Below are 19,889 nucleotides of genomic sequence, written 5' to 3' on the forward strand. Positions count from 1 at the left end.
GCTTCGATTATTTTTTTTCTTCTTCCTTTTAAAAGTAAGATCTTTTCACTCAATGCCCACATCCCTCCAGTCCTCTCCTCTCCACCTTATTTCCTCCCTTTTCTTCCCATCCTTGCGACATTTCCCCTCACACAGAGGAAAGAGTGACAGCGACCTGGTTTCTTGGCTACTATCGATCTGATCGATAAGTGGCTACTTTTAGAGTGTTACCCCATCTGATTGATGCGAGGCACACCTTTATCAGGACAGACTTAGTGGCTCGGGGAAAAAAAAGAGTCTGTCAGGGAGCGGTGCAGATTATGAGGGATTTTGAGGAGGTTTGCTGAAAGGGTCACGAGGCACGCTGGATTCCTTTCCTGGAGGAAAAGGGCAAGAGGTTCTCAGAAGTGGGTTAGGTTGTGGGAAAAGGGATTTATTGTACTTTATTCTGTTAAGGAACTGTGGCCAAAGGAAGGACACGACTGACAAATGTAAAACCTAACATGTAACTGACCTGTCTATGGCATTGGATCGAGACAGGTTGGTTATATGTTTAAAAAAACAACTAGAGTGCATACCTACACCAAGCTATATCCCCTTCAATTCCATCAAGCAGCACCAAAATCCACAGACAGCATGAATTGTCACCTGGGAAATGTGCAAAATAAAAAAATGGATCTGCCCCCTGATTAACACCAACATTTAACAGGTTTTTCTCTGACACATATCACATCCTTCCACCGATAGCTTCATGGAAATCTGGTCAGTTGTTCTCATGTAATCTTGCTCACAAACCAACCAACAAACAAACAGAGGGAGGTGAAAACATAACCTAAAAATTACTAAGTCAATAAGTCCAGCATTGTCCATGAATACAAATCTTTCCCCTTAATTAAACGATATCATGAAACCATCTCTAAAATGGTGAAATTGTTTTAATGTTCCTGAGGAATTAAGCCAGAACATGACCCCACATGACCTTTCCGGCTTTTTTAAGAGTGTGGTTTTGGTGCTGGAATGCAGCAGTGGTCGGAGTGGCCGTGTGGTTACTAGAAATGAAAGGATGAGCACGAAACTGGGATTTGATTTATTAATTTCTAGCGACTCACGCCCACTTTGAGGTCCTTCGCAGCACAGCCTCCGTCCACTTTGTAGTGGATCAAAGAGCAAATTTTCCTTTCCATGTTGACTTTTAATGATACAATCAAAACCTTACGAGAGCACATGCGCGGCGAAGCTACAGGCAGACACACGTGCTTCCACAATCTGACCTGCTGCATAAATACACACAGGAGTAAATAGACAAACAAACACACACATACCTCCTCGCAGGTGGTAACCCATTAGAGACCTTTTGATTAGCTGTTTTCAAGATGTGAGTCAGGTAAACCGTGGCACTCCCTGCTGCTGTGTGATGCTGGTAAAGGTCAGCAGCTGGTGGCTCCGCTCCTGTCGACACCACACTCTCTCCGCGAGCCGAGCTTGGACACCCCGGGAGGGAGGACAAAAAAAAATAAACACATGAAAAGCTTGTATTCACTTGCTGGCTTCATGTGGAGGCCACACATGTATGCTCCAGAGAAAACATATTGACTTCTGAGTGGCTATAAAATAAATACAAAAATAAAATAGGAAAAAGAAAGAAGAGAAAAATGGGATGTGCTATTTTATGCCTTCCACTTTTTTTTCAAATAAAAAGTATGGCTTCCAGTATCACTTTTTTTCTGGCAAGGACAATTTCACATTTTTAAACTTGTGTGAAAGTGATGAGCGGAGATAGAGAAAAAGAAAAAAACTGTGTCCAGTCCACTGTTTAACTTCATTGAATCTGTTTCATGTAGGTCAGAGCTCTTGGTGCAGGCTTACTCTCACTCGGATACTCCACAGGCCTGACATCAGCTGCTTATGTCATATTCATTTCATATGGACTATTAGATGGGCAGCCTCAGATGTACTTTGTATTGATTTTTTTTTCTCTGTGTTGTGTTACTTATATTTGCTCCGGTTGGCTGACTCGCCTGTGTGTGAGGGGACTGATACCATAAAGATAAGGGTGTCAGATCAGTCGGGTGCCATGCTTTATTTCCCCCTCGACAAATCCGCCGAAGTTTTCACATCTCATCCGCGCACCGTGGTGACAGCCCGACAGGAGGGGTCCAGCCCGACACACTGCAACGACAGACAGCTCACGCTGACAATAATGCCACTGTTGCTCACGCTGACAAGAGCCCATCCTTTCTCATTTCGTTGAGAGGGGATACGGCGAGAGGGAAAGAGGTGGGGGGACAAAAGAGAGGGAGGCTGACTGGCATCCAGGCGAGGAAAACAGACCAATTTATGTGCTCTAGTCTGTCTGTCACCACGATGGAAAGTCCTCAGCAACACCCTTCCTCTGCTGTGCCGGTAGACTGTCAGACAAACATAGATTATACAAACAATGCCTGTAAGCAACTTAACAAACTTTCAGAATAGATATAATGTAATCGATACAAGTTAATCACTCGAATTAAATTAAATGCCCTTGATAACAGGACAGCTCACCAGTCTCTATGACAACTCGTGTGGAGCACATATCTCCGCCAAGGCCCGAAATTCCCTTTAAACTCAAGCTGCACCAAATTACACACACCCATGGATATCAGTCCCCTGAATATGCTCGATTTGTTACATCAGGATCCATGAAATCGAAAATGTCAGTGGAAAAATCTTGTTCACAACTAAATTTACCTCTTTTTGAACGTTCATTCTGACTTCTTAAAATAACTTGTGTTTAAAATGAGCACGCAAATCAAATTTTCACCTACATATGCATGGGGATGTTTACATGTAGTCGGCAATCGACACGCAGCTTTCTGCAGAAGTATTTTGGCACAGCTGGTTTTTTCGCACCCACATCACAAATCCGAAAGACAAATGATTTCCTCTCGTGCTCAGAAAGTATGTCAAACTCCCTCCAGTGAAAAGCTGCCAAACCTATGAGTGATTTCATACCTCAGTAAAAAAGCAAATAGTCTGTTATTGTGTTAGAACGTGGGTGTGTGGCTCTTGGAGACCGATGTGGCTTCATGCTGCACGTATAAGTTTGACTAGAATTTTCATATTTGGGGTTTGAGCTGTTAATCCAATCTCAAATATGAGATCACATCTGTGACCTCCACAGGAAAAAACATTATTACTTTTTTCGCCTCAACATAAGCCATGTTTTTCATGTTTTTTGCTATGACGACACAATATCTCTACAATGATTTTTCTCTTCACAATTGCTTGAATTAGACGTCAGTACTGGAAATACATAAATAAAAAAATAGCAGACTCTATTCTTCCATCGACCAACTGTCCAGTCTGCCTTATGCTGCTGGGATGCGATTTGTCAAGACAACAACACAAATATATGCCGTACAAAAAAGAGTATTGAGTGAGCGAGTTCCTGTTTTTGTGAGGAATCCCAAAAGTGTTAAATACACGCAGGACAGCGCTGCACAGCCGACTTGACTACTCAACATAAAAAAAAATTAAAAAATGACATTCCCTGTCTGATATGCATTGGATTAGATCCGAGTGGATTAGAGGGGATGTGGAGGCAGGTTGGTGAGAAGAGATCACCTAGATTGAAGAGGGATTTCTAGCACTTCTAAATGAGATATGGGCACGCATTCAGAGATAAGAAGCCACATATGAAAATGGGTCAATTGTTCTGAAGGTTTAGCTTGTGATTAAGAAGATTACGTTCCACCAGTGAACAACAATGGCAGAGTCAGACGGCAGCCCAGTTGTACTTACCCCACTCCGTCAGCCTGGCTGATCCCCATTCTGTCCTTTCACCGCGCAGCATTCAGACTTTCATGTTTTGAGCGATGGGACTTAAGTGCTGAGGCTGTGCTTGTCAGGCAGCAGATTTTCTGCAGGAACAGAACATAACAAAGCAGAGAATAATTTGACTCATTCCCGGACCAAAGGCTGTTTTGATGAAAGTTTATGTGGGTGTGTTTCTGGTCCTACCACCTCATCCTCCATTTTTCAGAGGAGAGTGATTAGAGCATGGGCACTTAGGCCGGAGCTAGTGGACCCGGTATTGATTGATCAAACCTGGCCATTCAGTCCTGGAGAAGAGGGAGGGTTTCCACACGGGCCTCTATTCCTCTCTAATGAAAGGGAGGCAAAGCTTGCTGCCCGCTTTGATCCTGAAGGGATTAAAAAGTCTGCCCGATGTACCGCTGAGCAAGATACACAGCTCTCCGCTGTGGAGTCTGAGGCTGGGTCAGTTCACGGTGGGGCCGGGAGATCTGATTCACTATATGGTCAAACTAACCCCTTGCTATCGCCACGCTTTGATCATCAGCATCATCACTTGCACATCGAAAATCTACTTTTGTTTTCTCCATTCTGCCGATTTACGAAGATATGGGCTGAGCCACTATCTCCTCTGTCTCTCTTTGATTCTCATTTCCTCCCCGAAATCGCATTTGCCGCTATTACGAGTTTCCTGTGTGTGTGTCGTCTTTTAAACCTTCCACTAACGGCAGCAGATCTGAGGTTTTTGACAGGCCTCTCTTTGCAACACGGGAGGCAGATTAGAATCAATAAGATCATTTTGATATGCTCAACGGCGCCTTGGACAGCAATTTGAAGGAGGTCCCGAAAAACACTAATAAACTTGAAGCCACGCTTTCAATAATTGAAGCTGATTTTCTCGGAGAGAAAACATTTTTTGAGCGAGCTGGTGAGGCGGAAGGCTTTGATACAGCCTAGAAGCCTTCATGAAAGTTTTAGATGTAGAGAGAGTAATTGACATTTTTCGCAAGTTGGCAGTCAGAACCACATTCGCTTTGCCAAGTGGGCCCTCAAGTTTTGTGCGGTTGGTTTCTTTCTTTCCCTCTGTCGCTCAATCTCTCTCTCTCTCACTGATGCACACACACGCGCACACGCACACATACAAACAGGTCGGCGCACACACACACACCCACACACACCCACACACACACACTCACATACGCACACTTTCTGTCCAGTGCATTTTCAGTTTGATCTGTTTTATGGATTTCTCTCACAGCTCAGTTGAGAAAAAAAAAAATTCAATTAATTGAGCCATGCTGTGAAATATCTATCAGATGAGGATACAGTCATTTTTCAGAGTGTGGACGCTGCATGATGCATAGAGTGCAAAACACGAAACCAGGGTGGAACAGTTGATTTATGCACATATCTTCCTGATTTATCTGCCCTGTTTCACACACACGCACACACACACACACATGCGCGCACAGTGAGGCAGGCGCTTCAGGTGATGAAGCAGTCGTCAGGAAGTGAGGTCGAGCGGGGGCAGCGGACGGCACTGTGATATGCACAGTGACATGTTGCTCTAGCTGCTAACCATATGCACTTGTTGCATGCCCTTGTGAGGCCACTGTTTGTGGAGCCTTCCAGCAGTTTAGAGTGGTCTGTTTGTGCTAAAGCCAGCCACCAGGGGGTTGTTGATTGCCGGGTTAACACACACACACACACACACTTTCCCCCACATGCATGTTAGCACAGAGGGCAGTTGTTAAAGAGACACTGATAGCCGCTGGCAGAAGCTGTAGTTCAGTCTGATCGCTCTCTCCAGGAGCATTGTGCATGTGAGAGTGAAAACACAGCAAGTGCCATTAAAAGACAGACAGAGAGAGAGAGAGAGAGAGAGAGAGAGAGAGAGAGAGAGAGAGGGATCAAGCCTCTCTCTCGGCCCCAACTTTCTCCAACTACCTTCTCATTAGGCTGGAGACCGGCGGAGCTGCATGAGGCCTGGTAACTGCCTGCCTGCCCGACACTGGAATGTCTGACATTATCGGCTATTTATCTGAAGTTGCTGAAGTCATCAATGCACTACCAGGCATCAATACATCAATAAATCATCGTTCACTCTGGGCGGCCTTGACTTCTATAGCTTCCTGCCGCCCCGACACACTTTTATATACTCCATTTTATTCACTTTTTATGTGCGGGGTTGATGTATTTTATCGAGCTAGTTACTACAGAACATAAACTAGGGATTACAACCCTGTGCATAAAGAGAAATCCGCCCCCCAGAGAGAAATGGAAGCAATCTGTTTTTAATATACCCTACTTCTCATTCTCTTCACCGCTACCGCGCTTCACTTTTCGTCGCTCAGCCTGCTTTCCAATGTATGCAGAAACTGAGCAACATTGTTTTTTTTGTTTTTTTTATTATCTAGAGAATTTGCCTGGCCCTCTGACTCCTCCAAGTTTTTTTCTATTTTTTTTTTTGTTACCTCTCTACCTGTTAAGACTCCAGAAGCAGATGCTGTTATCTCCAAGGCTTTCAACAGCCTGTCACATCCTCTAGCTGCTCCCGTCTTCAAAAGCTGTCTCCCACTACCTTGCTGGATGCACTCCCTGCAGTTCCTGATACCTGCTGGGAGGCACAGCCGGTGATGTCAAACTTGGATGACTCGGGGGAAAAAAAAGAAAAAAGAAGGAGGAACCAACACAAGGGTCAGAATGATGGAAGGGAAGAGAAAGCATATGAGTGAAAGAGTGAGGGGGTGCCGCTGCAATGAGGTTGTAATTTTTTTTGTTCTGTTTCCAAAGCTGACTTTATTGATTTTTCTAACCTGAAACACAGTCACAGTAGAACCTTCCATCGTCCTATAGATTGGTATTGATTGCCTTGAGGCTCTCTTGTCCTGTAAATATTTGCAAGACTTTATTGATTCCATTAGTGGCTGGCTGCTATTTGTGACAATGGTATGGATGGTTGCTGTTGGTAAGATTAAACTAATGCTGAGAGGCCGGGGCCTTTTCCACTGCACATTAAGGTTGTGTTTCACATGTGCATCGTTGTATACGACCTGTCCCTGCAGCCATTATGAGGTAAATGCTCACCTATACTTGATATGTGTGGAGGGTTTTGAAAGCTATTTATGATGTTGATATACAGAACAGGCTCACAGCCATTTCCATTAGTCGGTTTATGCATCTTTATATCATAGCCTATATGATTCTTTGCGTAAAACCACACTCAGAGGATGGCAGGGATGTGTTTTATTGGAAGGTGTCAAGGGCCCGGCCTTGGATGTGACCCTTGGTAGCAGAAGATGATTTCCGCATGGTGGGAAGGAAGGGAGGAGGCCACTGCATTAAAACAGCTGAAGTTTCACACTCATAATGCTCATATAGGGGCCACTGACGTATGGCGGATATAGACTGTGGGTGTTTCATCTAATCTGAGGAAGCAAGGGGCCGGGAGAGTGCTGCTTAAGAGCACAGGGGAGAGCGAGGTGGCCCACGCACTGCTGCTTTGTTAATCCACATCTCCTCAACCCCCCCGTCCTGCATATTCTACTGTTGTCTCAGGAACACAAAGACTATTTTCAGGCAGCCAATCCATGGCAGAGTGGGGGAAACTGCAGCCCTGCATGCCCCTAAAAGCCTTCATGACTTTTTAATCGGTGGCTCAGGGCTCTGCGTCCGGCGGTTGGAGAGTGGACCCCTCTGCCAGAGCTCCACTCCACGGAGGGATCAAATCCCCCCCGCTTGAATCTCGGGCCTGTCAAAGCAGTCAGGCATGGAGGCAGCGGATGAGTGGCATCTGAGAGATATGAGAGAGAGAGAGAGAGAGAGAGAGAGAGAGAGAGAGAGAGAGAGAGAGAGAGAGAGAGAGAGAGAGAGAGAGAGAGAGAGAGACAAAGTTGGCAGTGGAAAAGAGCTGTTTGCGGGTTGAGAGGGGTGGATGGTGGGAGGGAGCCAGGAGGGGATGTTTGTAAAGGGAGACAGAATTTATGTGAAACTGCTGAGAAGGAATAGCCCTGTACCAAAATAGCAATTTCTGAGGTGAGAAGGAGTTTGTACAGTTGAGTTAAGAGAAAAGTGATGTGTGTGTGTGTGTGTGTGTGTTTGTGTGTGCGTTTGCGAGTGCATGGTACGCTCAACACAACATTTGGAAGTGATGGATTGTTACAGCATACCAAACAGAGTAAGAAAGGTGGGTGGTGGATTCTATTGGAGAGCTGGAAAGGTTTTGTGATGAATAATAGTCATGAGTGAATTGGTCATTGTCAGAGCCCTCCAGAGCCTATTGAATGAGCAGGGCGAGGGTTTTACAATGAGCTTCAGCCATGAAGATCAGCCTGTTGGGTCGTAATAGATGGAAAGTGAGTTGATGGAGGCAGGAGCCACAATAGATGAGGCTAGCTCTCACCACTGGAGCAGCATTTGTCTGTGGGGAAATGGGCCACAGGAGAGACCTGTGTTCTTCCCACACACTGTGCGGAGATCAAAGAGCAGTATGGATGCATTTGATGATCGCACACACACACCCACACACACGGTTGGTGCACCACAGGTACACGCACACATACAGTAAGACGCGCGGCATAGTAAACATGCAGCGCGGGTAGCGTGCCGGCTAATGATGCCGTGTTGACCTATCGCTAATGATCCCCCTCTACTCAACTAGGAACATGATGAGCTTTGATCTGCCTGTCATTACGGGACTATGGAGTACATGCGCGCCCCTTTAATCTGATGAAGAATTCAAATATACACGGATCAACTCACCAGAGAGACACATTGACACACATTTAGAAGCGGGTACTCGCATATGAGTAATTATAAATGCGGTCTCACATGTGAAGACAGAAGTAAACAGCTACTGTACACAAAAAAGACATGAGTGTACAAGACTCGACCTTGCAGTAACAGTGATTTTGCATACACACACACACACACACACACACACACACACACACACACATTTGCATACATGCAGGAAAGCGCAAAACCCTCAAATCCATGACAGAGATTAAACATGTCATTTACTCTCCCTGGTAAAAGAGCAGCAATAAATAAAACAGACGATTTATTAATATCCAGAGTTGTAATCCATTGCATTATATGTGTATTAAAGCACATTACTTACCATGACATGGTGAGCGTTAAAGTGCTTCTAATAAAATTCTTAAGTGCCTACAGGCATTTCAAAGCAGCGGCAGATCTCGGCGCAGCATCTCCTCAGTGTCTCACTAATGGGACTGATGTAAATATGTTCATTTGTGAATCTTCCCTCCAATTTAGCGCTGCTCATATTGTAGATGAAGATTATCCAGGGATTATGAGGCTGGATAGAAGAGAAAAAAAACGCTATTTGATGTGTATTTATGCACGGCTTATAGATGTAGTAATAAGGAATTAGGTCCCATCATGGGTGGAAAATTCAAACGTGAAAAAAAAAGCGTCAATCCCACCCCCCCTCCATTTGGCTCCCAGTCAGGTTGTCATTTAGTGATATTCATTTCCAAAAGTGGAAATTTAACAGACGTTTATGATGCAAATCACAGGCTATAACTCCATGTGGCGTGGAGGACCGCATTAAGCCTTCAAATCACTCATGCTGTTGCTTGGGCGCCAGTTACATTATGATCGTTTGCACATATTTCAACGCGTGATTGCAGCCAACAGCAGTCAATACCACCACTTTGTAGGTCCTTCCAAGCGGAGAAAGTTCAAAGAATCACCAACATGTTTTTTTTTCACATCGATGTGTAAGAGCAGTGGTGGGAACATTTCAATAACACAGCAGAGAAAAAAATCGCTCTCGGAATACATTAACGTGATTGGCGATGCTGTTCTTATTTAAATTTATGTAATTTCTAACGATAACCTCCAGGATATACCTGACATTGTGTGAAGACTAAAATTGCTGTGGTTGTAATTCCATTTTCTTTTTTTTTTTTACATAAAGAGCTCTTGCATATGTATAAGACTGTGTCAGAAAATAGAGCTAACCTTGGTTTTTACTTTACTTACACTTTTCCATATACTCCACGTTCTTCTGCATATGAAACAGGCCTGTTGGGGCGGGGGTGTGGAGAGTTAAAGGTTTGAATCCAGGAGTGGGTGGGGTGGATTTTTTCCCTTTTAGCAAGATTTTTTAAATCCAATTCAAATGGAACAAAGCAGGACCCATGCCAACACCACTGCAGCAACACCGGGAGCAATGTTAGCTTGAGTGCAAGCTTAAGAAAATAATTAGGAAAACATGATTAACCTCATATATTAGATAGCATTTTTGGCCCAGGACTCCAGCCCGCAGTTGTGCCAGTGTTATGATAGGTATTGATTATCAAGGCGTATGGTTTTCTTGTAAGGCAGCTTGCAATTTTTAGATCACAATCTTTAAAAGCCGAAACGTGGACGTGTTACATTAATCAGGAACAACAGAGATGACAGAAGGGAGAAGGGTGATTAAGTGGCCGATATGAAACAACTGTATTGTATGAGAGATTTTCCAATTTGATATTTTGAGATTACTAAGAATAACGTTCAAAATGTTTTGGTGTGGTCCGTCAGAATAAGTGTGTAATCATTATATTTTTCAACTCTCAAGCGTGCCTGATTTCATAGCATTCGCGTAGGACGTCATTAGGCACACCCGGTTTTAACAAGTTGTGTTTCTCGCACTACAAGCATTTGTAAAGGATCATGTGGAGCGAGCACAGCCATTATAATCGAGATGACCATTGTGGTGTGAAGTCGTGTAAGGACCACCCAAAACGCTACCATTAGCATAATGTCAGATCTGTGTCAGTGCCATGTCGTCACATAGTGTACTTCAGAGTAACAGACAAAAGGAGTCCTGTCTGTGTGGGTGCCGTGGAGGTCAGAGACGTGGCCTGGTGGGATGTTGGAGAGGAGGTCGGCAGCTTTGAGGTTCTATAAAGGAAGTGGTTTTTAGGGTGATGGGGGCGGCTATCACGCCATCAGCGAGCAGGACTTGGTGCTCAAACATGGATGATGGGAGAAAATAGTGGTCAGAGGGCCTCTCTGTAATGTAGTGGAGAGAGGCAGTTATGTGACAGGCTCCATTCTGTCAGCTCTCACACTCCAGAGGGCCACATTAGGAACAGGGACTCTGTGCTCCTGCCGGCTGCCCTGCTTACAAAGGTGATGATCCTGCAATCCTGATCCTCGCCCAAATATATATTTTTTAAAAAAGAACATACGCTGCATTGACACCAGAAGAAGGTGTCCGTCTTATGCAGAATAGGTAAATAAAGCTCTGCCAACACTGATTGCTAGTCACGTCTGGGCCCAGAGGAAAAGAGGCCGACAGACAGGCTGGCCGCGTAAATGTAATGAAGGGATATAATAATTCTTTTCTCTGTCAGCTGCTCTCTGCCATTAGCATTTACTGCCAGCCCCTGCCACTCACTGCTTGGCGCCTATGCACTCTGCCACACTGATAAGAATCACAATCACCAGCCATTCCGCACGCATATATTACAACGGCAGGCGGCCCGATACCTCGCACCTAGCAAAACATTATTAGCATGCCGCTGGTATCTCTCCAAATTCAGAGATTCAAAGGGATCGACCGTGGGGGGTGGTGGGCACGGATGGGACACGGCAGTTGGAGACCATGCATTTTGCCCGATAGTATTCTGGTGTCGGTATCTAAAAAGACAACCAGTCGCAAACACACAAAGATGAGGGCATCCACGCACTCTCATGCGCATAGAGGGAAACACCTGCACCTGCACACCCTACAGTGGAGAAAGGAGAAAAGGGAGCACACAGGTGTTGAGGAATTTTTGACCGTACTACTACTGTACAGGAGAATAGTGCCTGTCTAAATTCCACAGATACTCCCTTCTCTCTCTTAGCAGTACTCAGGGTCAGGTTATAGATAAAGGGCCAACAAACAGTACATTGTAGTGTCTACGATCGGGGACTTTTATATCTAACTCAGGTGCGCCAGACAGAGAGGCACCAACTTCAACTCTCACCGACTTTAACTGCTTTGTGTATTTTGTCACTGGCAAGACGTAAGGACACAATGTGATTCAGGAATGCATATACTAGACTTTACTGTCTAATAGGATGCGAACACCTACATAGAGAGTGACAGCAGTTCTGGCCATTCATGGATGTGCTGTCGGAATGGGTGACGCAAGTAGAAGAAGATGCTGTGGAAGACCTCGTGAGACTTGGGGGTGACAATTGCTCCTGTTACTCTGTTGACGTTTGTACATTGTTCCACCTTCTGGTCTCCTTGATGCATCAAGTCTACATTAAAACCGTCTGCATAAGACATCAGCTGCTGCCTGAGTTCTCCTTTCACCAGCTTCCAGAAAACTTCCTTAACAACAGGGTTTTTTTTTAAAACGTCAAGAGCAAAGATGATTCTCACAAAAGTATAGAAGTACAGCTCTATCTCTACGTCAATGGTGGGAAAGGAAAGATCCCGATTCCGTCTGGTGCATCAAGCAATTAAATCCAGACCCTGTGTGATAGATACATCTTCATGGAGAATCCCACCGAGGTCCCAGGATGGACAGGCATGCAGCGCAGCATTGCAGGTGCATCTGATCATCTCCATCTCAATGCGTGTGAAGTAATGTTTCCCCACCATACCATCTACTAATTAGCCTCTAATTATCCAGCCTAGTGTAAACAATCAAGGCAGATGGCATCGCGCGCAGTATTAACTCTAATGACCCGGGGCCCCGTGGAATTCACATTTCAGCGCATTTGTTTATTTTCCTCCATTAATCTTTGCCCTACTTTCTAAATTCACTTAGGCCTATTCCCAACCTTCTCATGCCTTGAGAAAAAGCCGCCCGCCTCCTATTCCCGATGCTGCTCTCATTGTTTTGTTTTTTTCATTTGCTATTTATTCCGCTTACTGTCGTTTATCTGTTTTGTGTTACTTTCTTCTTTTTTTTTTTACAATGTCAATTAGCTCTCACAAAGATCAAGTGAAATTTTGTACCTATTTTCTCCCTCCACCGGCTACCGTCTCCCTTCTCCCCTGTGAAATAGAAAAAAGGAAAGTGGGAGAGAGACGTGTATGTGATCTGGCACATGAAAACCTCTTCTTCTTCCTCCAAATCCAAGCTGTCTGTCACACCTGGGAAATGATACTGTGATGTCTATCATACACACACACACACACACACACACACACACCTCAACGTGTGGAAAGCCTATAGATCCTTTCCCATTGTGTTCTACCCATAAGAGCTCACCAAACCTCACTTCTTGGAGAAAAGAACCCTTTCATATTTCGTGTCCTTAGAAAGTGAGAAATTGCCACAGTGTTTCTGAATCGAAGCAGCGATCTGTTGGTGCCACAGCTTGCTGCCGCAAGACATAAATCTTATTTGAGTGCCACAAAAGTCAGACAAGAACCCCTGCTTTATCGTTTGCGCAGCTATGACTATCCCTTGGTGATTAAAAACACAACTTCCTTACATCTAGTTTCAGTTGTTCAGATGTGGTTTCCCCACTGTTCACAGGACAAGGCTGAGCTGACTAGAGACTCGATGCTGCAGTGGGCGTGTAATGGTGGCTGTGGGTGTGTGAGGTCTCATTAATTGACGCCAGGCCTCGCGCCTGTGCCCCTCTGCATGCCGTGTTCTCTGCCAGGAGCTGGACTTGCTAATTAGGCTCCTGGATATCACAGACACGTCCCTCGGTGCACCATACAATATACTGCGAGTGACTCAGAAAGAGAGTGCTAAAGAGAAGGAGCGAGCGGGGCGAAGGGACGGGGGGAGACTAGGAGGAGCGATGCAGGGACCGGAAAAGATGGAGAGACCGCTCGGCAGAAAGCTCAGAAGGAAGGGATGTGGAGGGGAAAGTGTGAGAGAGACAGATGACAACTGATGAAAGGGCAGGGGGAGAGAGTATGAAAACTATTGAGTGCCACAACAGAGAGGAAACTGTTGTTGTGGTCGGGGGAAAGAGAAAAGACGAAACTTAGGACAGGAGGAGAAGAAATGTGAGTGAATCAAAAAGAGAAAGATAGTTTGAGACAGGCAGAGCAGAGAAGCGAGGCAAACAGGGAGGGATTCCAAACAGAGATGGTGTGTGTGTGTTTGGGTATGTGTGCGACTGTGAATTTGTCTGCGCTGCCCGCTGGAGTTTGTGTCCAGATAATTCAATCTACTGCCCATTGACTGGCCTCCCGCTCTGTCTTCGCTCCTAATTAAATCTCCATTTGTTGGTTGGATGCTACTGCTTCTAATTGCGTTGCCGTAGCATCAGATAGACACACAGCGGGCACACCTAAACACAAACACACACACGTGCGCACACACAAAGGCCCCCTGCAGCAAGTGGGATCACAGGAACGTCACCGCGGTACATTACACCTCAATTAATCACATCAATTACACATCAATTACACATCAATTAACCCGTGACAATCCACTAAACACAGCTGGGATGCCGGCGGTACTTCATCGGCAGCAACCTGGGGACTTTTCCCGCAACATCAAAGCAGATGCATCATCATTTTTGACAGCTTTACATGGGAATCCATATTACTATTTCATCTCTCCCTCTGAGCAGTGAGCATGACTGTATGACTCTGTGCGCTTTTTAAAAGCATGGCACATGGGCCATGAAGTCTATATTGTCACACCTTAGATACGGAGGGATCTTATAAAGTGCAAAGTCCCACTGGATGTTGGACGAGCATGATTTAGAGGCTGTAAATACGAGAGGGAAGTGAGGGGGTGGGGGGGGGGGCATCGGGGAGTGATGGACTGGCGCTCACCTGCAGCATGCAGATGCCACACGGGCCATTTCTTGAAATGAATGTGGATTAGATGGAGGCTCTCCATCTCCCCGGCCTGTCTTCCTTTCCTGAGCTGCTTGTTTGGCTTCCGCTGTAATGGGTCGCTTCACCTTGCTGCCTCGTGTTGGAGGACAGCCCCCTCTCTCTTTTCATTTTTCTTTCTCCACCTCTCAGTCCCTCACCTCACCCTGCCTCTACATCACTTCTCAATCTCTCTTTGTTCTCAGCATCAGCCCCTGCATTTCTCCCACCATCTGTTTCACTGTAACTGCTCCTCTGTCTCCTCTCATTCAGCCTCTTTCTTAATCCCTCCTTCCGGGTCCACCTGCTTTCTGACTCGCCTAAATGATAGAGTGTAAATCGGCGAGGTGGCTGTTGTCACGGTGACAGCATCTTGTGACAGAGTGATAGATCAAAGTGACCTTCAGCACGGACCGTTTTCCACGAGGGAGAGGTGTGAATATTTGTGGGTGTTTGTGTGTGCATTTTATGTATTCAGAGATCCCCGTGTCATGGCTCGAACATCCTCATCTCAGCTTGCAAAGCAACAAATGGGTTGTAAAAGGTAACCTAGTATGAGTGTGTTTGCTTGTTGTGCATGTGTGCGTCCCTAAGGGAGGTGTTTCATCAGCTTTAAAGATGCTTTTACCCCCCCCCTTCACCAGCCTCCCCCCCAACACACACCCTTTTACAACGCATTACTAGGCCAAGGTCAGTGCCATGACTGTTGCATAACCCCCATAAAAGAGGCTAACCATAACCCATCTCACATGTTAAAGTCCAATTGAAGAGGCTAAATGACAGCTCTAAATTTCCCTGGATGACATGATGCACCAGGAGGTGAAGTGGAGGTGGTCGATGGAGCAGGGAAGTTATGTGCATATGTGCGCGCGCGTGTCTAGGAAGAGAAAGAGTGCTGGAGCAAATGGATAGATAGCAAGGTTAGAGTGAGTGATAATGGGGATAGAGTGGGAGTGGATAACAAGAGAGGGGACCTCCAAATGTTTCAAAAGCCAGGGTCTCCCCTTTATCACTGGATATCAGTTGTATCGTGTGCCAGCTGGGATGTGGAGCGTTGTCTCTAACGCAGGAGTCTGAGGATTAAACGGGGGGGGCAGCAAGAGCTCCCTGCTGCTGGAGTCAAGCAGAGGTAAGGAGGTGCAGCATAAAATAAGCAAGAAAGAGGAATATGTGACAAAAGTCGAGTGCGAACGCAGTCTGTGTGATTGCCTGCCAGCATGGATGCAATGGGGAGCACAATGGGCCTTGGTTTACAAAGCTGCCCCAGTGCCTGTGGTCTTTGTCTCAAAACCATTAAAATTCTGTGTATGCAGCAGGGAACCCGGCTGGAGCCATGCCACCATTCAACCTCAGCTGTCAGGTTAGAATAAGGTGTTTTTATATCTGCGGTGAATGAGCTGTGGTGGTGCAGCCCGGCTGCTGGGGACAGCTGCTCTGCACAGCAGTCACATTAAAGCCCACCTGGTCTTCCCATGCCAGCTTTCGGTCTTCCCTAGATCAGCTGACCTGCTTCGGTTCACTTTTATTTCCGCCCGTGGTGCTGCAGGAAGCCCTGGTCCAGAAGGACTGTCCTCTAGCCCTCCATCTGGATTTGGAGCCTGCGGCAGGCGATGCCATGCGACTGCCAAACGCACCGTTGCTCCTTCTTTCATTACTGGCATGGAGGAAGAGACTGTTCTTCTTGGCCAGTGCTGTTTGTTTTCTCCCCCTTCCTCCCATGCTGGTATCTTCAATAAAAAAACGTAAAATTTTACCTTGACATTGTGCAGCCACGCAGTTCCAGGTAGAGACAAATGTTCCCTGTTGAGTCCATAGCCCCATTTTGTACCGGACTTCTTTGATTTTGCTTCGACAGGCATGTGTGCCTGTAAACATGCGTGTGTGTAATATGTTCCGTGAAGTCACAGTGATAGAAGGAGATGAAACGGGAGACAAACCATGGATCAGATCAGCACTGGTAATACTGAGCCTTAGCAACAGCAGCACACTTGTTCACGCTGTGTCATCACAACTGCTCATTCTGGACAAATTAATTGAGCATTAATACTGTATGTACATAGATGTAATATTTCACTGCAAAGAGTAGACAAGGATGTTCCCACTTTGACCTTTATGCATGTGCAGACACATTACTCGTATTAATTTGCAGTGGCTGATGCACACACAAAGAAAACAGAGGAGGGAAACAATTCAAATGATGCAGCCACCGCCGCCACACACCGTGTATCAGCAGTGTTCGGTGTGATTGAGAGTCAGACAGGAGGTTTCTCTGTTGCGAACTCAATGTGTTCTAGAGCCGATTATGCAAAGAAATTGGTACCATCTTCCTGCAGCAGTATGAGACTTCTTTGCGGTCAGTGGTCATTGAACTTCTCCCCTGGTCTTGAGGAATTGCAAGTCAGTCCTGCCTCTGTTAATGAAAACACACACTTCTGCCTGAATGTGAAATTGGTTACAAGTGGCGCGCGCAGCCAGAGTTCAGGGATTCATAATCACGCCTCAACTCAACTTGCACCGCGAAGCAAATGCGAAACCCACAAGCAGCAGGTATCCAGAGCGGTGATTAAAGCGCGCTCAATTCCCTGTACCACCATAACACAGTGGTAACTTGGTGTTATACATATTCCTTTTCTCAAACGATAAGTCAGGATTTGGCATGCGGAGGTCTCTAATGGCCGCTTGTTGATGTGGCCACATTTCTGAGTGCACAGATCCACCGAGGCCCCCGAACACGCTGGAAGTGGTTGGGTGTTGCCCATGTGAATTTGTGCAGGCATAAGTGAATGCCTTGGGACCGAGTGTGTGTGTGTGTGTGTGTGTGTGTACGTGTGCGTTTGTGAAGTATGACTGCATTTTCTCGCGGATGGAATTACAGCGAAGCCACTACTCCACTCCTGCTGTAGCGCCTGGGGAAAATAGGGATGGCTCCTCCATTTGGGCTCAGACTGGGATCAGTTTCAAGGGCCTGTTAGGTTTGACAGACAGTGTTTGTTCTGGAGAAGTTCACGCGAGGATGGTAGAAAGAACAGATTAGCCAGCGAGTGGAGTACTATTGTTACCAAAGGGGAAACATCCAAGGGCTGGTTTTGGAAACAGAAAGCGATGAGATGGCTGTTTGTTTGCCTCCTTTTTATGAGTTGTGTGTTTGTGGGTGACAGGAAGCTGCAGCTTTCGGAGGGGTATTGTGCGTGCTGGTGTGCATGTGTCTTGTTATCTGTGGCTGTGCGTGTCTACAAAGTGCGCGGATGATGTGTGAGATTTATAGTCATTCCTTTATTTACAGTTTCAATCGGTTTCAGTTTTCTTCATCCCCCCCACCCCCTTCCCTGCTCGGCGAGGCCGCCCTTCTATTCGCCCACTTCCACCACACCATCTTCTGCATTTACAACCATAAATCTTGGGTGGGAACTTGCGTAGGGTTGTGGAGAGAGCGCGCGCGTGAGAGAGAGAGAGGGAGGCTCCAGTAATCAGCCATGAGAGTGAGTCAGTGGTGCGGTGGAGCTACAACCAGGCATGCTCCAGGCCTTGGAGGCTTACTGCAACTATTAATACAGACTTTAATTAGCCCGCCACTAACACGGGCACAATCGGCTCAGCGTCGCCCATGGCTGGCGAGGCAGACAGATCAATAGGTCTGATCATGCCTTTTTCATCAGCTCAAATGAAAGCACTTTGTCTCTGAGCTCGGGCCTGGACCTTGTGTATCACCTTAAAGGCTTTCTTTGGCTGCGCTGGCTCTGTGCAGCGTTGCGGATGGGCCCTGTATAATCTGGCTGCATTAGGGAACTATAAAGATAAATGAAGGGAGGCACAGAGCATAACTCATCCTGTCAGAGAAGGAGGTTTAAGGCTGGAAGACTTTGTGTTTTCTAAAGCAGCCCCCGCCACCCCCACCCCCCATGGCTTCCTAGTTTCTCACTCTCTCTTCTTCCTATTTGCTTGCACTCTTTTTTGTTTGTGTGTGTGTGTGTTTGTGTGTGTATGCAATCTTGTATTTTTCTCCCCATGCTTTCTGTCTATCACCCCCCTCTCCCTTCCATCCACCTCCCTTTCTCTCTCCCTCATCCTATTTTACTGATCTAGAGGTACGGAAGTGTTCATTTACACTTCTTCTGCTGCACAAATTGCTACTCTACCTCTTTGCCAGCACATTTCAATTTGAAATAAAAGAGTAAGTTGCTTTTGCAGTAACAACTTATTCCTTGTGCTTTTTGGCAGGCTTTTCTGTTGACCTTCAAGTTCCCAATCAGTGCAGAAGAAAAATGAAAATAGCTTGTTCGGAGTCCTCATTTCCTGTGAATTGCGGGAATTGTGTTGTGTGTCTGCTCACAGTGGTTACTGAATCACTGCCTTTTTACCAGTTAACCCCTCTCACTCATTTCGTTTCTCTCTTTCTTTCTTCCTTCCCCTTCTCAGTAGATGACGTCCCACCTTATTTTAAGATGGAGCCTCCTCAGACACAGGTTCACCTGGAGGGGAACCGCCTGGTCCTGACCTGCATGGCGGAGGGCAGCTGGCCCCTGGAATTCAAATGGATCTACAATGGGTCTGAACTCACACGTTTCTCCTTGGAATACAGGTAAGCAACGAAACCCTGCCCACCCTGATTCTATTAGGTTTTTTTTGTGTAATTCTTCGAACTATAATTAGCTTACTACATAAGGACATTTTAGCGGAATTTAATTGTACACAATAGCTCGATTGTTCATTTTTATTCATATTACAGGCTCATTTTTATGGATTTATTCAGGACTGATTTGGCTGCACGTCTCCCTGAAGACGTAACATCTTGTGTTTAGGGGATTGTCAGATTTATTCCTATTTGTAACTCACACTGCATTCAACATTCATAGATGGTGTAGGCAGATACTTGGGGCTACTTTCCTCTGTTAGCATTAAGATGCTGTTTCACAATTTTTATTACATCAGCTTGTAAACACAATGCTTAAGAGTTCTGATAAGAGCGCCGAATGTGGTCGTGAGAAATCTCGAGCCTGTGCTAACGAGGTCTTTGTGTGTGTGTGTGTGTGTGTGTGTGTGTGTGTGTGTGTGTGTGTGTGTGCGTGCGTGCGTGCGTGCGTGCATGTGCATATATGCATCAGTTTTCTCTGCCCATTCGTATATGTACTCTAAGCTTGAAAGTCTGATGTTTCCTCCGAGGGCTCTGTTCATACCTGACATGCATCTTGGACGATCCAATCACAAGTGGACTGCTCCAAGGCCTTAATGCGTTTCTGTATGTGTCTAGAATCGCCACTTGTGATTAGATCTTACCTTCCCGCTCTGTATGCAAATAAACATGCATGTCCAT

General features: G+C 45.9%; 1 protein-coding gene across 6 annotated transcripts in view; it reads left to right on the top strand.

Moving 5' to 3' along the window:
- sdk2a (sidekick cell adhesion molecule 2a) overlaps nt 1-19,889 on the top strand; it is an 84,877-nt gene that overhangs the window by 26,641 nt on the left and 38,347 nt on the right. For 4 of the 6 annotated variants that reach the window (XM_034592597.1, XM_034592600.1, XM_034592599.1 and 1 more), the window contains exon 2: nt 18,995-19,157. In XM_034592597.1, the coding sequence (XP_034448488.1) occupies nt 18,995-19,157 (163 nt within the window). Of the gene's footprint in view, nt 1-7,749; nt 7,807-18,994; nt 19,158-19,889 lie in introns of those variants that run through there. The other 2 variants (XM_034592603.1, XM_034592598.1) reach the window with 2 other exon arrangements.

Source organism: Hippoglossus hippoglossus, chromosome 8, assembly GCF_009819705.1.
Source record: "Hippoglossus hippoglossus isolate fHipHip1 chromosome 8, fHipHip1.pri, whole genome shotgun sequence".
Taxonomy (NCBI): Eukaryota; Metazoa; Chordata; class Actinopteri; order Pleuronectiformes; family Pleuronectidae; genus Hippoglossus; species Hippoglossus hippoglossus.